The 20,667-nt window shown below is 35.9% G+C and overlaps 1 protein-coding gene across 1 annotated transcript in view; it reads right to left on the reverse strand.

Moving 5' to 3' along the window:
• The window catches only part of LOC141388704 (uncharacterized), a 534,459-nt gene that overhangs the window by 495,450 nt on the left and 18,342 nt on the right, over positions 1–20,667 (reverse strand). Inside the window, exon 2 of the mRNA XM_073958881.1 lies at positions 17,639–19,303. Within this exon, the coding sequence (XP_073814982.1) occupies positions 17,639–18,956 (1,318 nt within the window). The 5' untranslated portion in view covers positions 18,957–19,303. The remainder of the gene's footprint in view (positions 1–17,638; positions 19,304–20,667) is intronic.

Genomic DNA, 20,667 nt, shown 5'->3' on the forward strand with positions numbered 1-20,667 from the left:
GTGTGTGTTTTTTCTACAAACGAAATCAAACCCCGGAAGCATTTTCGATAAAAATTCTACATATAAAAGTATTACAACTTTTAAAACTAGAATTTTTAACAGCCTATTTGAAGTTTAGATGTAATGAGAGGAACATGAGAAAAATAGTTCTTCCGCCAGTGGTTGATAGTTACTGTAATCTATAAGCTTAAACAGCAATTCTCTTAATTGAATACATTTTAAATGAGACGTAAGGTGTAACTTTTTAATTGTTCCTTATTTTTATCTGTAGGCATACAACAAATTAGTGCACTCTGAAAATTTGTAGCCTTATTAAATTTGTGTTTTCAAAATTTCTTTAAACTCTTGGTTGGTTATTAAATCAGTTCATGTTTCGCCTTCATAACCAAAAAACATCCCAGCAACATAAATCCCTTAAATTGCTTTAAACCCATGAGATGGAAATTTACTGCCGCCAGAAATAGATTTACTTCCTTACTATAATAATCCGTAGTGTATTGCCGGGTGCAGTAAGCGTTATATTTTTTAATAACACACATTGCAGCACACATGCAACCGAGGGAAAGTAACAACAAGAGCAACAAAAATCGCACCACACGAAGTTAGGGATGTCGTTGAACGCAGTCTGGGATTTTATCTGTGGATCAATCTTCATTATTCTTCAATTGTGGGGAATCATTTTTTGAAAATTTCTCAGTAAATGTGTATGTCGAACAATTTAAAAAACTCTGTATTTTTAAATAATTCGTGATTTGCAAGGGAATTTGTATACATATAACGAAAAAACTATTCCCCACATACACCCCCGAAGGCACAAGAAGAACTTGCCTCATATTATTGAGTACACTTCGTCTCTACCCAGCAAAAAATCGAATCCATTAGACATTACTTTACCCATTACAAATTATTGTAACAAGGCAAAACTACTTTTTTCACTCCTTACTAAGTACGATGGCACATAGCATGTGTGTCCGACTACAAATCCTAGGCTTGTATGTTAAACGCTCATCGTCGGCACGAGAGTTTTTGTTAAAAAACATTTAAACTACCCTTAATGTTCATATACATGGCACACTGTGTAGTGTGTTGGGCTACAAATCAGAAGTTTGCATGATCAAATCCAGCAGAGAGCAAAACAACTGTTCCAAAAATAGAACAAATGTTTTTAGCTAATTTTCCAACATCTAGTGACCTTAGAATAACTAGATATTCTAGTGGTTATAGAGAATAACTAGTAATTCAGAGTGACATGTCCTTGTTAAAAAATGGGTTTACCCACCAAACCAGTTGCTGATATTTTTCGAATGTTTGCTACAAGTTTCGAAAACTGTATCATTTTCAAACATTTGGCAAATGTGTTTTCTTTTGTCTTTCTTTTGTTCACCAAATGTTCGAAAACGATATCATTTTCGAACAATTGGTGAATGATTTTTCCTCACAAGAAAAATTGTTTCGAGAAACATTATTTACTTTGGAAATTTTTTTGTTTCAAAAAATAATTTTATGTTATTTGAATAAAATTCCCATTTGCTTTCAATTAATTTCGATATAAATGCTACGAATCAGGGACGTAGCCAGGATTTCATTTCGGGGGGGGCCCACCTGACCAAAATTTTGAAAGTTCATGTTAGCGAAAATGTCATATTTAGCAAAGATGCAAACCTTATTTTAGACTTATTCTACTGATGAAATAATTTTCAATACTATTTTTTAGTTCATATGGCGCAAGACTTCTTGGTCAATTTTATCTTTTAGATTTTTTTTGAAAATATGTCACAGTTAATATATATGGTCAAAACAATGTGAATGGCATTATTACCATATATTTTTCGGTGGATCATTAATCAAATAATTCACAACTACAGTGAATGTTATGAAATTCAGTGATATCACTTCGGTAAAGCCAACAGAAAGCGAATACAATCGACAACCTTAGAAATATCATAACATTTAATTTTCAAATATCTTAACATTACAATTTTCAAAAATATGCAAAATTCCGATGTACATATCGCAAAGAATTTCTGAAGGCTGCGAACTAATGCTGAGCAATAGTTATTCTATCCATCAAGAAATTCTAGCACCTAATCGCGGTTATGTAAATGACAAATTCTGTCGCCAAATCGTGCATCTGTCAATACTAATGACTAATTATCAGGAACAAGGGAATCTCTGGAAACGAGTCTTAACTTCGTTTAAAATGAAACTATGTCGCCCAATCCAAGGTCTATACATGTATAGGTACATTCTTTTAGCAAAAATCCATAAATACAATTTTTCCCAATCTAAATTTGTATACTCTCAGTCTTTAGCCAAAATGTGCCTCATCGAAATAGTGGCTTTAGGGCCACAGTGTGTTTGGAAGGAATCTGTTTCAGAAAACTTGGAGTCGACTTAGCTATGTCCGTTCGTCTGGGTAGCCGCCTGGGGAGCACGATTATTTCTAAAACAGTTCAACCGATTCGGTCCAAAATTTTGCCTTCGTGATATTTTGATCTATCTACTCTTTTGGCAAACTTCCGCAGAGTATTTCAAAAATTTTCAGCGAAGTGCAGTTTAAGACCTCTATGGATAAGCTGTGTAAGCTTAAGACCTCAATGGTCATGGCTTCACTACCCTTATGCTAATAATTAGTTATAAGTAAATATAAAATAAATTAATAAATAAAAAACTCTCTGGAAACGCTTTGATTTTTTGCAACAAGTGTTCTCGGGGCTCCTATTACTACCGTACAATTTTTTCAGAGGCCCGAAAGCTGTAAAGAACATCTAAGGCAATCATGTGTAGTGACTAGTGTACACTACAACTTTCGAACCGGATACTGCGCTGGTCCAAACTTTGTTTATCGCAAAATTTCAGCGAGTCTTATATATACAAAATTCGAAGATGGTGCTTTTCGGTTAAAGTGGTATGCGCGAGTTTTCTTGAACGGAGCAACAGATTTGGTCCAAACTTTGCATTTAGTAATATTTTTTCCAAACTTACTTTTTGCTCGAAAATGGGCCATACTGGGGTACCTCCCTCACAAAACTTCAAAATAGTTGTTTAAGTGCAGTTAAGAGCGGTATTAAATTTTTCGTGGGCAAGTCCATATTTCCTGACATAAGAGTCAAATGTTGAAAATTATACTGTGGCGAACTGAAATGACTGGTGGGCGCTATATCTTTTAAAAGGAATGACTCCCAAAATAAGATCTACTCCAAAAATGAACTATGTCGGTCCGGTCCATTTCTTTATACCTCTTCCGCAACACTTGTTATCAATGATACAAATCCCTATTTTCTTTGCAAGTTCATACGTCCGAAATGGCTACAAATTTCTGAAAAGCTCCTAATGCATAGTTTTTGGGTTTAAGGATTTTGGCTGTGTAGCGGCTATTCGATCTGTCTATAGATGAAAGTTTCAATTCACACAGGCTCAGGGTATATTCCTGTCAGCAAAGTCGAGTGGTACTTGGTGAGATTTTGACGAAGAAGAACCTGTTTCCGATCAGTTTTTAGATTTCGTTTGTCGTCACAAGGTCCTTTACCGAAGCAGGAAAAATTAACATTTCTAAAAATGTGCATCCATTGAAAGAACTTCCCAAAATACAATTGCTGTGGGTTTCTATGACGTTTTCTTCTGGTTTTATTCAAAGAGTAATCGACAGAAAAATATCTGAAGATGAAATTCATTGCAATTTTGAAATATTGGAAATAATCTGTAATAAATCAATATATATAAAGTAGAAAAATGTTTGTACGTCTGTTTGAAGTTTATGGACTCAAAAACCGCTGAACTGATCTTCCTGAAATTTTCAGAGTATATCACTACATGGCCTGAAAGTAACATAGATTTTTTATGCAAATATCTATAGAACGGTAACAGATAATGTCTCCAAATATTGGATGTGTGCAGGAATTTGGTGTAGAAATAAATCGGTCTAAAATGGTCTAGAATTGAAATGGGTTCACATTCGGATATATTGCCTATATATATGTTTTCGGCCGATTTCATGTATTTTATGCATTAAACACCCTATATATATGTCCAATTTCAATGAAATTTGGAATGTGTGACGGAATTGGGTCTACAAATAAATTTTTCAAATTATATTGAAATCGGTTCATTTTTTTATTTATTTATTTAAATATTTATTACAATTAAAAATTATAATAAACTTATAGCTAGCGGCTACGGCTATCGGCTTAAAATCGGTTCAGAATTGGATATAGCTCCCATATATATTTTCCTCCGATTTCATGTATTTGTTGCACCAAACTCGCTTTATATACCCGATTTTAATGAAAGTTGCAATGAGTGACGAAAATTGGCCTACAAATAAATTTGTCAAAATATATTTTACCTTATTCGGGGTAGCGAAGCGCACCAGGGTCAGCTAATAAAATATAAACATTGACCTCAAGCTTAATAATCTTGATTTTATTAACATTCGAAAGGTCGAACAAAACATAAAAATTCGACAGAAAAATCCTTTTGTCCAATAGACATTTACGACACTGCGGTGTAAGAGTTGCAAATTTCAAACATAATAAAGAATTTGTAATTGTAATGAATTTCAAAATGGTTCATTATAAAAACGTGTTAGAGAAAATATACAAACAGTTAAAACCACAAAGATTAAGCAACAGTTTTACATTTTACATTTACATTTTATTGTTGAATTGCTCTTATAAAAACTTCAAAAACAAAATGTCGCAAATTTTTTTTCTGGATGTTGCCAAGCCGAAGTATTGAACTTACAAGCAAACGTTCAATAAATACAAATAAACGTATTGTTTGAACCCAGTAACACCGTCAGCCTAAAATTCCGATTAAACGCTTAAACAACACCTTAAAACTTAACAAGAACTATGCATAAAATTGCTCAAAAAGGCCTAACTTGTTCATTATTTGTATATTTTCAAATATGCTGAACAATAAGTATACCAATGTAGTTAAATAATTCTATGGGAACTAAAATCATTTCGGGGGGGGCCCGGGCCCCCCGGGCCCCCCCTGGCTACGTCGGTGCTACGAATAATATAAGCAATGCGTGTTGATAAAGATTGCACATGGGTAGGTTACCAACAAAAACAAATTTATCAACAGTTACACATCGAATCGCAAACATAACAAAGAAATAAAGACGAAAAAGGTAGAAACAATCGTCATTCATTCGCTAATAATATTATTGCCGATAGTCGAAATCGAAAGTTTTCCTGCCACGAACTGAGGTTCATTCTCGTGTGTCCTTCTCGAACAAAATATCCGCAAACCTATCGAGAAACATTCAAAAACGATATCGTTTTCGATAGGAATGGTGTTTTGTAAGTAGTTACTACTACCAAAAAGTACTGTAAAAACCATTATTTGGTATGGATTTTTTGCTGTTTTTTTTTTTTTTAAATTCAATGAGAATGGACCTCCCCTTTATCACCGAGTCCGATCGAATTATGAAACCAGCGGAAAATTTTACGTAGACTTCTGAAAATACCTGTATCATTGACATTGACAAATTGACAATTTTCGAGAACTTACTTGGGATTGAATATAGAAATAAGCCGATACAGTCACTTTTTGAATTTGAGCAAGTTTGGACGATATTTGTTACTACCTTGGAGTGTTTAGTTGGTGACCGTAGAGGTTTTTATAACCTCGGTGTTTAGGTTGATAGGGTGGAGATGTACCTGATCGAAATCATAATTTTAGACCCAAGTATGCTTGGAAGGCTGCCATCGTGGTGCATACCACTGCACTGCACTCAGAAGGTCTGCGGTTGGATTCCCACGCCAGAAAACATCAAACTTTCAACGGTTGCAAAGTAGCTCTCAGTGCAATGTTGACGATATTTCCGGAATATTTCAGTCATGTAAAAGTTCTCTGCAAGTGTTGTCGTAAGACACGCCGAACAGTGGTTCAGAATCGTTTTTTCACTTTCATAACACAGGTAACAAAATCAGCTTTCTGGTGAATTAAGAACGATCTAATTCGGTCTAGTAGTTACAGAGGAATTCAATGTCAAAGTTAAAATTTTGAGTTTTTTTTTTCTATTTTGCATCAAGATATGAGTTTTTGAGTTTTTCATATGCTCCAATCTGTTAAAAGAGGTAAAACACCAATAGACAACCCATAAAAATACAAAAAATTTAAATTTTTTACTAATTCTTTTTTTAATTTTTATTTTTTTTTTTCAAAAAATTTAATTTTTTTCAAATTAAAAATATCCTTGGATTTGCATAAAACCCATATAAAAAATTTCAATTTGTGTAAAAAAGCTATAAATAATATGGGAAACTGTATGGAAAAAACACAAATTTTTACACATGTAATTACGATACATTAAAAAAAAGGGTTAAACGGACGGACTGGGACGGGTACAAAAGTATATATAAAAGAGTACAATATCAGATATCGTTCTGCAAAAATGAAACTATTTTCCATGCTGTACCCTAACATTTCTAGTCCACGAAATTTAGAATTTCATTAAAATTTAGTACTTGAAGAAAAATAAAACAGCTCACTTCGTGAAAAGACTACGGTAATTTGTAAAAACGGTCCCTAAAGTCAACCAGTTCTATACACCCAACAAAAAAACAGTGAACGCAATATCTGTTTTACTTACTTACTTAGCTGGTCCATTACAGAACATTTGTTCTATAGGCCGAACTAAGAAGAGATCTCCATTCCTCTCTATTTGTTGCTTTGCACTCTGGAATACCGCGCCTTTTCATCTCATCATCCACTTGTTTGCGCCATCTATTCCTTGGCCTGCCAATTCTGCGTGCACCGCCATGTGGCATGTATTCATACGCCTTTTTAGCGGGTTCATCATCGCTCATTCTTTTGATATGGCCTAGCCAACGCAATCGCTGCTTCTCGATACGTTTAACAATATTGATGTCGTTGTATAGCAGATACAGCTCGTGGTTCATGCGACGTCGATATTCACCGTCAACGCAGATTGGTCCGTAGATCTTTCGAAGAATTTTTCTCTCAAACACACCAAGCACTGCCATGTCTGCTTGCGCAAGTACCCAGGCTTCGGAGCCATACATCAGCACGGGTAGTATCAGTGTTTTGTAGAGCGTTATTTTTGTTTGACGAGATGTGGCTTTGTTTTTAAACTGCTTACTTAATCCAAAGTAGCATCTGTTGGCCAATACAATTCTTCTTTTTATTTCACAACTGATGTCGTTTGTTGTGTTGACGGAGGTGCCGAGGTAGACGAAGTCTTTTACTACCTCAATATTATAGGAACCAACTTCCACAGTCTGTCCGAGCTCAATGAACGCATTGCGCGTCGACACCATCAACTTGGTCTTCTCACCGTTTACCGCCAGACCCACTTTAGCAGATTCTCCTTCGACCTTTATAAAGGTATCAGTTACTTCTTTTACTGATCGACCCATGATGTCTATATCATCAGCATAAGCAAGTAACATGTGACTATTGGTGTATATTGTGCCACTTCTTTTGACGTTTGCCTCTCGTATAACCTTTTCTAGCAGGATGTTGAAGAGGTCACACGAAAGGCTGTCTCCTTGTCTGAAACCTCTTTTGGTACCAAATTCTTCGGAGAGGTTCTTTCCTATTTTAACTGAGGACCTCGTGTCAGTTAAAGTCATTTTACAAAGCCGGATGAGCTTTGCGGGAATACCAAATTCAGACATGGCTTGGAATACCTTTGAGCGCAGCGGACTGTCGAAGGCTGCTTTATAATCGACAAAAAGGTGGTAGGTGTCGATCTGCATCTCTTGGGTCTTCTCCAGGATTTGCCGCAGGGTAAATATCTGGTCAATGGTGGACTTGCCAGGTCTAAAGCCGCATTGGTATGGTCCAATAATCTCGTTGACCATTGGCTTTAGTCGTTCGCACAATATCCCTGACACGATCTTGTAGGCAATAGGGAGTAGACTTATGCCCCTATAGTTAGAGCATACAGTCTTATCTCCCTTCTTGTGGACGGGGCACAGGATACTCAGGTTCCAATCGTCGGGTACTCGTTCTTCCTGCCAGATGGTGCTAACTAGCTGATGAATACACCTTATCAGCGTGTCGCCTCCGGTTTTGAACAGCTCGGCTGGTAAGCCATCGGCCCCTGCTGCCTTATTATTCTTCAGCCGATTTATTGCTGTCTCTACCTCATCTTGGCTGGGCGGTATACATTCAATACCATCTTCTGGGATTGGGACTGTGGTATCTTCGTCGTCTTCGCTGCTATTGGATACCAACAGATTTGAAAAATGTTCTTTCCATATCCTGAGTACACTATCTGTATCAGTTACCAAATTACCTTGCTGGTCTCTACAGGAGGATGTGCCTGTACCAAAGCCATCAGTTTGATGCTTGACTCTTTGGTAGAATTTTCGGACTTCATTCTGGCTCCTGTACATCTCGATTTTTTCACACTCCCGCTTTTCCATCTCTCTCTTTTTCCTGCGGAAAAGTCGTTTCTCCTCTCTCCTTTTCTCCCTGTATCTCTCTCGTGCGCTACGCGTTGCTACGGATTGTAAAGTAGCCTTATATGCCGCATTTTTCTCTTCGGTGGCAGCACGACACTCCTCATCATACCATGGATTCCTTGGTGGAGGTCTCTGGTATCCAAGTATGGATTTTGCGGCTGCTTGCATGGAGTGGGCAATGCTTTGCCATTGCGCTGATATGTTATCGGGATGAGGAGGGCTTTGATTAAGCAATTGGGCTAGTTGAGTGGAATATGCTGTGGCTATCTGTTGTGATTGCAGCTTACCGATGTCTAACTTTCGTGTTGTGTCTGTTCGTACTTTGTTTGCTACGTTTAAGCGGGTGCGTACCTTTGCTGCAACAAGGTAGTGGTCCGAATCAATGTTTGCGCCTCGGAACGATCGTACATCCAACACGCTCGATGAATGTCTTCCATCTATCACAACATGATCAATTTGGTTTCTTGTTTTCTGATCTGGAGACAGCCAGGTGCCCTTATGAATATCGAGATGATTAAATCTGGTACTGCTAACTACCATGTTTTTTGCAGCTGCAAAGTCTATCAGTCTCATACCATTGTCAGATGTTTCACTGTGGAGACTGAATTTCCCGACTGTTGGGCCAAAGATATTCTCCTTTCCAATTTTGGCATTAAAATCGCCTAGAATGATTTTAATGTCATGGGCAGGGCAACGGTCATATGTTTCTTCTAAGCGCTCGTAAAATATATCTTTGGTCTGTTCGTCCTTTTCTTCAGTGGGAGCATGAGCGCAAATAAAGCTGATGTTGAAGAATTTAGCTTTTATTCGAATAGCAGCAAGTCTTTCATTCACTGGAGTGAAGCTGGATACAAGATGTTTTAGTCTCCGTCTAACTACGAATCCACAACCAAACTCATGCTTTACGTCATGGCAGCTATAATACAGTGCGTCACCTTTAGGTGTTGTTGTGACGCCTTTCCCAATCCATCGTATTTCCTGTATGGCAGTAATATCGGTCTTGTACTTTTCAAGTACGTCTGCCAATGCGAAGACTGCACCTTCTCTATAAAGAGTGCGAACATTCCAGGTGTTTTAGTTTCTGAAAATATCTATTTCTTTCACCAGAAATTCGCAAAAATTACGTATTTTCAAAAATTGGGGGAAAATTTTCGTCCACGCCCATACCTTCCAATATTTTGACATAATTTCTTAGTTTCCTTAGTTTCAATATGTTTACTATTGAATCTCATATAGAAGGTAACATAGGCTAAATTCTGAAATTCCGCGTTGATCCAGAATCGGAGGTACCTCCAAAAAATTTAGATTTGTTATGCAAATATCTATAGAATGGTAACAGATGATGTCTCCAAATTTTGGATGTGTAAATGAATTTGGTCTAGAAATGAATTTGCCAAATTATATTGGAATCGGTTCAGATTTGGATATAACTCCCATATATATTTTCGTCCGATTTCATGTACTTTATGCATTAAACACGCTATGTATGTCCAATTTTAGTGAAAGTTGGAATGTGTGACGAAAATTGGCCTACAAATAAATGTATGAAAATATATTTTACTTTTTATGGTAGCGAAACGCACCGGGTTCAGTTAGTATTCTATATAGTATGACTGAAATTCTTTAAAGTGAAGTGTTTCACGATGAAGCCCACAATGCCGACCATTAAAAATAATTAACGTGGAAGCTGTGTTGGCATCAATGTAGAAAAATGGGTAAGAATTGGTTGAAGCCAACAAGTTTTTAATGCTCCCTTCCGATTTCTGGCTTAACATGGGCAACATGAAGCTAGTGTATGATTTTTCGATAAATCCACTGCATCCACCTAAAATTGATCCTGACATTTTGAAGCCGGAATTTCGGTTTTTTTTTAATTTTTATATATCGACACCTCCAAATAATAGTATGCTAAGTCTAAAAAGTGAGTTTTGCAGGAGAAGCTCTCAAAGTTTGGAAAATTTTTGAACTTCAGTACTATGCTAAGTCAATATTTGTTTATAACTTCTGTTCGGATTGACCGATCATTACCAAAATTAGACAGAATTTAAGTTAAAGGACGTTCGACTCCTACAAATAATAGTTTGCTAATTCTGAAAAGCGAGTTTTGCAGGACAAGCTCCAAATTTTGGAAATTTCTTTGACCTTCAGTACTATGCTAAGTAAATATTTGTTTATAACTTCTGTTCGGATTGTCCGATCATTACCAAAATTTGACAGAATTTAAGTTAAAGGACGTTAAATATAAAAATGTAAAGAACTTGAAAACATGCTAAGTCGACTTAGAATACTATTGTTTGGAGGCGTCGATATAATGTATTTAAGCGAAATTGTTGGAAAACTCCCAAATATTTTTTCTAATCGAACCAAAATTGTTGTTGCTATAATATGCAATTTATATACATAATCTTTATACATTCGATTTTATATTTATTATGTATTGTCTAGACTCTGTAGATGTTTTTAATTTATTTTTAGAGGCTTTTACGGATTCTGGGGTATGATAATTTGAATTTAATTCAAGATTTGTTATTATTTGTTGATTTTAGTAAATATATAAAAATCTACGAATAGATATGGAATGCTGTTAGCGTTTTATACAAATAAATAAGACATTTTCAAATATTTTTTCTTTAAATGAGAATAAAAATCGCTATAACTTTTGCGCGCACCGGCCAATTTTGTGAACGCGAACGGATTTGAAACCAAATTTTTTCTTAACCTCTGTACCAAAAATTGTAGAGGTGCCCGCAAAAAATGTTTTTAATTTTTTTTCAAATGGAATTGCAAAGGAAATTTGGTTTTTACCATATGCATGTGAAAATAAAATCAATTCGATTGGATAGTTATAAATACCGACCTTGAAGCTCTATATTGATTTAAACAGACGGACGGGCATGGCCAACTCGACGGCAAAAAAAGCAATGCCGTTAATTTTAAGCTGATCTGATATTTCCTCTACCTTAATCTAATTACATATTAACCCCACGCGCCTAACATGTCATCGAAATTTAAACTCTTGTGTAAGAGGTTCTAAAATGGGCAGGATTTCGCTCGGAAATATGATTTAAATGAAAACAATGTCTTCTTTGAATATCATTACAGGGCATTTCGAATGACAAAACTTGTTACTTGATATACCTGAAATCCGGACCAAGGTCTAAAGCTGGACCTGTACCAAAAATCTATAGTGCTGCGAGAGCGTTTAACTGAATCCCACTTTTTTATACCCTCCACCATAGTATGAACGGTATATCAAAAGTTTGTTTTTCCGTTTGTAACGCATTTAAATAATCATTTGCGACCCTATAAAGTATATATATTCTTGATCAGGTTAAAATTCGGAGTCGATATATGCACGTCCGTCCCTCCGTCCGTCTGTGGTAATCACTCTAGCATCCACAAAAATGGAGATAGGACGCTGAAAATTTAAGAAGATGTGTCTTTTGTTTGCAGCCATGTCAAGTTCGATGATGGGCTATATCGGTCCACGTTTTGGTATTAACGGTAACGGTACCTCCCGATTTTCGGTGTTTTGGGGATTTTAGCTACAATTTTTAACCGAACAAGCTGCAATTTGACATTTGATGTTCTCAGTGGTCACGAAACTTGCTTACCAAATATCGTCAACATAGGTCCAAGTTTTGGTATAGCCCCCATATAACAGTACCTCCCGATTTTCGGTATTTTGAGGATTTTAGCCACAATTTTTAACCGAACTAGGTGTAATTTGACATTTGAGGTTCTCAGTGGTCATGAAATATCTCCACCAAACATCGTACACATAGGTCCATGTTTTGTTATAGCCCCTATATAACGGTGCCTCCCGATTTTCGGTATTTTGAGGATTTTAGCCACAATTTTTAACCGAACTAGGTGTAATTTTGCATTTGAGGATCTCAGTAGCCACGAAACATCTTCACTAAAAATCGTCAATATCTCCACGAAACATCGTCAACATAGGTCCATGTTTCGGTATAGCCCCCATATAACGGTACCTCCCGATTTTCGGTATTTTGAGAATTTTAGCTACAATTTTGAACCGAACTAGCTGTAATTTGCCATTTGAGGTTCTCAGTGGTCATGAAATATCTCCACCAAACATCGTACACATAGGTCCATGTTTTGCTATAGCCCCTATATAACGGTGCCTCCCGATTTTCGGTATTTTGAGGATTTTAGCCACAATTTTTAACCGAACTAGGTGTAATTTTACATTTGAGGATCTCAGTAGCCATGAAACATCTTCACTAAAAATCGTCAACATAGGTTCGGCCGAACTTAACGACTTTTTATACCCTACACCACTATGTGGAAAGGGTATTATAAGTTTGTTTTGGTAAAAATTCATGTAACACCGCGAGACCCCCAATGTGGTATACCAATCTTCATATCTCGGCGAGATAAAGCGATTTTGAGATGTGTGTCCGTCCGTGTGTCCGTCTGTCCATTATAAATTGTAATCAAACTCCAGGCCGCAATTTTGGACCGATCGTCACGAAATTTGGTATGGAGGTCGGTTTCACATCAGAATAGATCGCTATTTTAATTGGTGATGATCGTGAAATATTTAGCGGGTGAAATGGATCAAAAACATAATATTTATCCGATATTGTATATGCTCTGTAGGTCGCAATAATAGTCAGATCGCCTCGAAATTTTAAATAAGATAAGAGTATATGACAAAGAAGAAGCTTGCAATTTGACCAAAACGTTTTTGTGAAAATTGTGAAATATTTTAGTATACAGCTTATATCTTTATTCCAGGAAGAGACATTGCGGGCAAGTAAGCTATACTTTCTATTGATGTCAATTGTGTTGGTGTACATGATAAGATAACAGAGTTACAGCCTAATATACCCAGTTATTTGTTTGTGGTGTAATGATAAACACGCTAGAGGTCGCAATTATAGTTCAATAATGACGAAATTTTGCATGAGGTGAGAGTTTAGGTCGAAGAAGATGCCTATAATTTTGGGTGATGATCTGATATTGTTTAGCGGGTGAAATGGACCATTACATTTGTATGAAAAATACAAAAAAATATTTTTGGTCTATATTTTTTTTTGCTGCAGGGCATATACCGGCAAAGTAGACTCTATATGAAAATAGAACTACTGACCTTTCCCGCGATCAAAATTGCAATAAAGTGTCTGCTAGATAACGAGCCTACTGTTTAATATATCAGGGACGTACACAGGATTTTATTTCGGGGGGGGCCCAACTTGACCAAAAATCATAAAAATTAAAAATGTTGTGTGTCGTTACGTTTTAATTGATTTTATGTATATTCAATATTGCCACAAAATATATACATTCAAAAGAGAGAGATCACAATATTTTAGATACAAGATTGAAATTTGGAACTGATTATAATATATTAGTCCTTGGATGAACCATATCAGACCACGTCCGGCATAGTTTCCTTACAAAAGTTTTTAACCAAATTCTCCAACACAACTGAAGAAATAACTAAAAAATCTTTCAAATTAATATTACCCATATAGATGTACGTTTTGGTGTATCCCAGAATTTTCAACCACATTAGCTCTTATTTGACATTTTGGGTTCTAAATCCCGCAGCGAATAGCTTTCGAAACATTTTCTATATTCGAGGCTATTGGCATAGTTTTTAAAAATATCGTCTGTAATATGGATTTTGGAAATCATTTTGTTGGGAGAATTTCCATGCAAAAAGTGGTGAAAATAGATCCACGTTCGAACGCAGGGATTGCATTCGCGAATATGTCGAATAGATATATACATTTTTTAGAGGATATAAACAGTTCGATCTGAACATAACGCCGTTTCTTCCTTATCACACACTAAATTCAGTCCCATTAAAAAAGTTTTGTATTATTGTAAGAAAATGATATTCTTTAAGGTCATAAAAACACCAAAACTTTACTATTTTACCAGAAGTGATAGAGTCCGTGAAAGCCAACTAATAATTCAGAAAATTACATTAATAAAAGAAAAAATATCAGGAGCCGGGCTATGCAATCTACGACTCATAGACTCCGAATCCCACTCGCAGTACTGTTTGAGACTACGCAAACACGTGGTCGAAAAAATATCTCTCAAAAAAGATCGACAACATTTTAGCTAAATCCTGAAAAAATAGCTTAAGACGAAAAACTCCGTCCATTTCTCCATTTCAATCTTAATTGTATGACTAGATGTTTATGGACTCGATGACCTTAAAAACTTTCCAACGACCAATCACTTCTGTCGGTACAGCGGAGACAAACTTATGAAAATTCATAACTTTTGTTTTCTGTAAAACAAGTAAAAAGTAACAATCGGGTTTGCCTACAGACATATACCCTCAGCCTCTGTGAGTTGAGACTTTTATATATAGACAGATCGAATACGGGCAAGATAGCCAATTTTTTCCTATAAATTGTATAGCGAAGAAGTTTAAGAATTTAATATGTACGTTATTTTAGGATGTTTAGGTCAAATCGGATAATTGAAATTTTGTGTTGGAGGTATCTGAAGGATGAATCGATATAATCCACATTCGAACCTACTCTAGGTCTCGAAAAAATCGGATTGGACTTTGCTCAAGATTTTAGGGAAACATTTTGAAGTCTGATGTCCAAAGGAAGGTAGGACAAAATATTGCGAGATCCAAAATTTGGACCAAATCTGTTGATCTGTTCGAGAGTTATAATGGGCACGAGCCAGGCAGACGGACAAACTGGGATAAATCGACTCCAAATTGTTTGACGCGTGTTTCGTCCAAACATATGATTAGTCTAAGAACATTATTTCGATGAGGTACATTTTTATCGTTAGCCTAATGGTTGCGGGTTCAATATCACGGTGCTCTTGAACCAACGTTAACTGGGAAGTTTTTGTGGATTCTGAAACAGCAATGTTCATAGATGAGAAAAATCCCAAAACAAGAAATAATCGATGGATGGAATTTTAAATAAGTCCACATTTTTAGGTTTATTTTAGGTTTTCGCGATTTTGCTGGGAAACCACAACTCCTATCGAAATAGGGCTAAAGAAAATGTTGTAACTTTGAAAATTTGTTTGATTTGTTCCAAGGTTTCACCATTTTCGAGATATAGAAATTCAGGTCACATTTTTAGGGTTTTTGTTAGGTTTTCACGATTTGCTTCAAAACAGTAAGTCTTGTCGAAGTGGGACTACAGAAAATCGTATAGCTGTGAAAATTCTTTACAAGATGGGGATTCGTAACTGTTTTACTCGGTTGTACCATTTTTGAGCTTAAGTTGGGAAATTGTAGTCCTGACATTGTTTTATAAGGAGCCGATACAGTCAGTGAATTGTTTAAATTTGAACTTCTATATCTCAGAAATGGTAAAACCTACGAAAATATCATATAAGAACAATATTGTAGAGAATTTTTACTGCTATAACATTTTCTTTAGTTCCATTTTGATAGGGCTTGTGGTTTCCCAGCAAAACCGCCAAAACCTAAAAAACCCTAAAAATGGAATTTTTTGTTTTTTGATTTTCTTCTTTCATTTAAAGTTGGTTCAAGAGCACCGTAATATACAATACAAATAACAGCAGATTTTAATACAATACCATATAACGAAAGTTTGAGCATTAATTTCGTTTACGTTTGTTACTGATAGGAAAAAATTCTGATGGGCACGCTATTTATAGCAAATATTATCACTTTATTATGCACAGCAATACATTTTTCTCCATTATTTTATCCCACTGTTTAGCAACAAGTTGATATAAAATAAGAATACAACATTTTTATTAAGGCAGTAAAATAATTTTCTAACTGCTTTTCGAAATATACTCCACGGAAAACCCTTGATATGTCGTATATATTGTACAATAGACATTTCATTTTATGTACTTCTAATCCGCACAATACTGAATTTGTAAATATTTTGAATACAAAAGCCTCAAGACCTTCATATTTATTACAGAACTCCAAAACACTGGCATGGCAGTTCCAGTTTCACTGGAACTTTCTCTAAAAAGAGTATTCAAACAAAAAAATTTTAAATATTTCTTAGACAACTTGATGACAAAGTACATTTTCAGTACAAAACCTTCAGAAAAATATCAGTTATCACTTGCAATTTTAAAAACAAAATATATTTTATAGCAAAAATGGTAATAATTTGATAAGTAGCTCAAAAAATTGTAGTCGACCAAACCATTTCGGGGGGGGCACGGGCCCCCAGTGCCCCCCCCCCCCCCCTGCGTACGTCCCTGTAATATATAATGGTTATGTGTAGAGAACCATATTTTCCCATTCCCAGTTTTTGTATTGTTGCATATTACAAGGTGCCCTAACGTTTTAATTGTCCAATTGGGTTTTATACATACATTGCAGCATGATTCGCTTTGCCACCTTCTTTCAAAACTATTCCCCAGCCAGGCAAAAGCAAATTTTAAAACGGTTTTAATACGCGATGAGTTAATACAAAGATGTAGTGGTGTAGGGTATCACATGGTCGGCCCGTCCGACTATAGCCCTCTCTTACTTGTTACTTGTTTAATTTGTAGTCTTAGCATTCAAAGTCAATGTTTTTTCTTCATTGGAAGAGAAATATGTACATGTGTAAGACGTTTATGACGGCCACAAGTACGTAGTATATTTCAACGTTCGGACCAAAGGTACTTTGCTTCAAATTTAAATCGTACATCCATATATCCAATGATATTAACTCCTATGGAAGAAAATCTAAATCGACAACTATCCACATTCACATCTAAGATGTTTATGCTTCAACGTCAGTGGAACCTCGCAGCATGTCAGTTACATTTAGTCGCATGTATGGAATTTCACCAGTTTTCTATTTTCAATACGAATTAATTTGAGAATTAAAATGTATATTAAATGTTTGCCAATCTAATGAAGAACATAATTTAAAATTTATTCTGTGTTATAGGATATAAAAAACATATTCAAAATTCGCCTCCAACCTGACATCCCTAATATCATCAACCCATTTACGAGTATGGTGTGTACTTTGTTTCTTGTTTGTTTAGTTTCATACGCACCACGAAACCATATCACTATGCTGGTGATGATGATGATAATCATAATGATGACGATGATGCTGAGGATGGGTAACAAGAAAGGATCAAAAAACATGAACAACAACTACAGAAAATGCAACAATAACATGATGATGCTGAAAAAAAAGAAACAACAACAGCACTAGTCAAAGTAATGTACTCTCACTTACCATTTGGATATTGCAGCGACATGATGATGAACACAAAGCCAAACATCAGGGTACGCAGCATAGATTCCATTTGCATGACATGGTTGAATCGTAGTCGTCGTCGCAACGGAAAACGAGGAAGAAGTAGAAGAAGAAGAGCTTGGATGCATTGTGCTGTTGCTGTGTTGTTGGAGGCTGTGATAGTTGCTGGTTTTGTAGTTGGATTGATGATGATGTTCGTGTTGCATTTGCTATTGTTGTTGTTGCTGTTGATATCTGAGATGATAATAGTGCTGCTGCTGGTGGTGGCGGTGGTGGCAGATGTAGTGGTAATGTTGGCGGTGTTGTTGCTTTTGTTATTGTTTATTTGGGACACTATGCTGTGAATGCTGCTGCTGGTGGTAGTGGTGGAGCAGCGGCTAATGTTCGCACTTTTGCATTTATGTGCCTGTGTATGTTCATGAGAAACATGTGAATGTTGCTGTTTCTCTTCCTGTTGTTCATTTTGTTTAAGTTTTTGTTGTTGTTGCTGCTGCTGTTGATGTGCTGCTGCACATTTTTGCTTTGGGCTGCCTTTTGAACTAAAGCAAACATTGTACCATTGTGTTTTATTCAGCGAATTTTCCACATCCTTTGCTGATGCATTTGTCGTTTGTATTATTGCCGTTGCTGTGGATGTCGCTGTGGATGTTGTTGCCTCAACTATTGTGGGTAGTTGTAGAGCTGACATAGTTGCATTAGCTTGAGTGCCAGCTGGGTCAGTAGTACTAATATTTGGCTGTTGCTCTTCTAACGCTAAGCACACAATATTGTTGTCTATCTTTTTGTTGCCGTTGTTGTTGTCGTTTGAGCAATTTTCGGTTTTTTGATGTTGATGCTGGTACTGGTGTTGCTGCTGTTTATTGTATTGCAGTTGTAACTTGTTTTGCTTATTGTTGATTCTTTTTGTCGCTTTTGGTTTTGTCGGTGTTGCTGCTGGCTCAGATATGCTTTCACAAGCCTCTTTTAAGGTCATGTGTGTTGTTTGTTTTGCAGCCTGACGAGCCATTGAAACTTCCTGATTTGGAATTTCACTAAATGTTGTAGTAGCTGTTTCTGTTGCCATATGTGCTTTGGAGGACATCGTTGTCATCATCATCGTCATTCTCATGCCCATCATAGTCGGTGTTTGTGCCATCAGTTTTGTTTTTCTGTTAGTTTTATTGAATTTGCGCCTTTTGTTGTTGCTGTTAGTATCCACTGCTGATGGTAGAATAACCGATTTTTGCTGAAATTCTTGTTGCTGCTGTTGTTTTTGTTGGTCAATATGCTCTTTGTTTAAACAGTCATGAGTTAACATTTTTGTGAGTCTATTCTCAGGCCTAAACGTTTTTGTTTACAACACAGAGAGACTGCTTCTAACTCTTTGCCAAACACAACAGTACATGCACACATTCACTTTAAATTGGTTAGGTGGGTTGTTGCAAAATATAAAATATTTACTTTAATTTCCTAAACTTTATAACTTAATTGTTGAATGAATTTCACTTTTATTTTCAATGCTTTTTCGTCACTTTTTTCAATTAGGTATTTTCCAAATTGGTTGATTTAATTTTCAAACACATTCGGTTTCAAATAAATTGTATGGAGTAGTTTTTCGAAAGCATTTTATTATTGGGTTGGCAGATATTTCATCGAGTTTGGTATCTGCAACGAGAAAAGATAAAAAAGAGTATATTAATAAGAATTCTTAGATTTCACAATGTCAATTTGAATTGGGATAATGATTACAACAAAAGGGAACCAAATAAAATCGGTTTCAGAAAATTTGAATGCGATATGGCAATTTATGCCTGATCTTTTATCTTGCTCGCTCAAAAGCACAGCTATTAAAATTAGTTACCGATTTAGGTCAATTTTTTCTAAGGAATTAACTTATTTTGCAGGTACCGTAATTTGGTTCACATTATAGAGTTGTGCCAAAGGAACTATATGGAACTATCTAGTTCAATTCGCAGCTCCAGTGGCCCACATTTGTTCTTTGAACAAACTGCGTATACTTAACATCACACGTTATATTTCATACGTTTTGGAACTAGGAACTAGATTGCCCAACTCAATCATATTACAAAACATGGACTTACACAATTTCTGGAAGAAGGCCTACTACGACTCGTGAGAATTCAAAATATCAATAATTGAACGAACACTGAAAATAAAGATATCTGTCAAAAAATTTAGCTTCCACAATGAAGTTCCCTCACTGTACATGAGACCAGATCAAATCACCAGAAATGGTTAATGTTGTGATAGTTGGAAGTGTTGGAGATAATCTGGTAACAGTTTCAGATTATCTGGTTACAGTTTCAAATACTACACTCAAGTTTTGCATACATTATTAGCGATGACGACGCCGCAGAATTAATCTCTGAACACGGTGTTAACATCAGTTTGCAGAATAATAAGATAATAGGAGCCTATTGGTTACCGGTCCAGTTGTTCATGACCTTAGGCGACAATTTGATAAAGTGCATCGGTCGGGAGCCACTATGCTGAATATGAACCTATTATGATATTATATCTGGATTTTGAAATGAAATGAACGGAGAACTCATCCTGGAGGTGTGCAGCAATCATAAGTAAAACAAGTAAAAAATCGTTAAGTTCGACCGGGCCGGACTATTTATATCCTCCAAACATTCTGAACTAAAATAAAAAACAATTAGAAGCATTGTGGCGTTTTTTTAATTGGGATAGCGTTTGCAATTTTGTTTTTTTTTACCTAAATTAACTTAAAAAAATTATTAAAAAATATATTCAATCGGTCGGCATTTTAGTATGGGGGCTATATCAAGCTGTGCACCTGCGATGACAATTTTGATGGAGAAGTTTTGTTGCTATTACGGTAAAAAAATCTAAAAAAATCTAGCTAAATTTCTAAATTCTTCTAAATTCTAAAAATATCGAAAATCGTAATGTACCACTATATGGGAACTTTACCAAAACAGACAATTTGTAGTTGTAGTTAATATCTTCAAAATACCTGAAATCGGGAGGCACCTACGTAGAAA

Source organism: Musca autumnalis, unplaced genomic scaffold (assembly GCF_047663935.1).
Source record: "Musca autumnalis isolate F117 unplaced genomic scaffold, ASM4766393v1 scaffold_1, whole genome shotgun sequence".
Lineage (NCBI taxonomy): Eukaryota > Metazoa > Arthropoda > Insecta > Diptera > Muscidae > Musca > Musca autumnalis.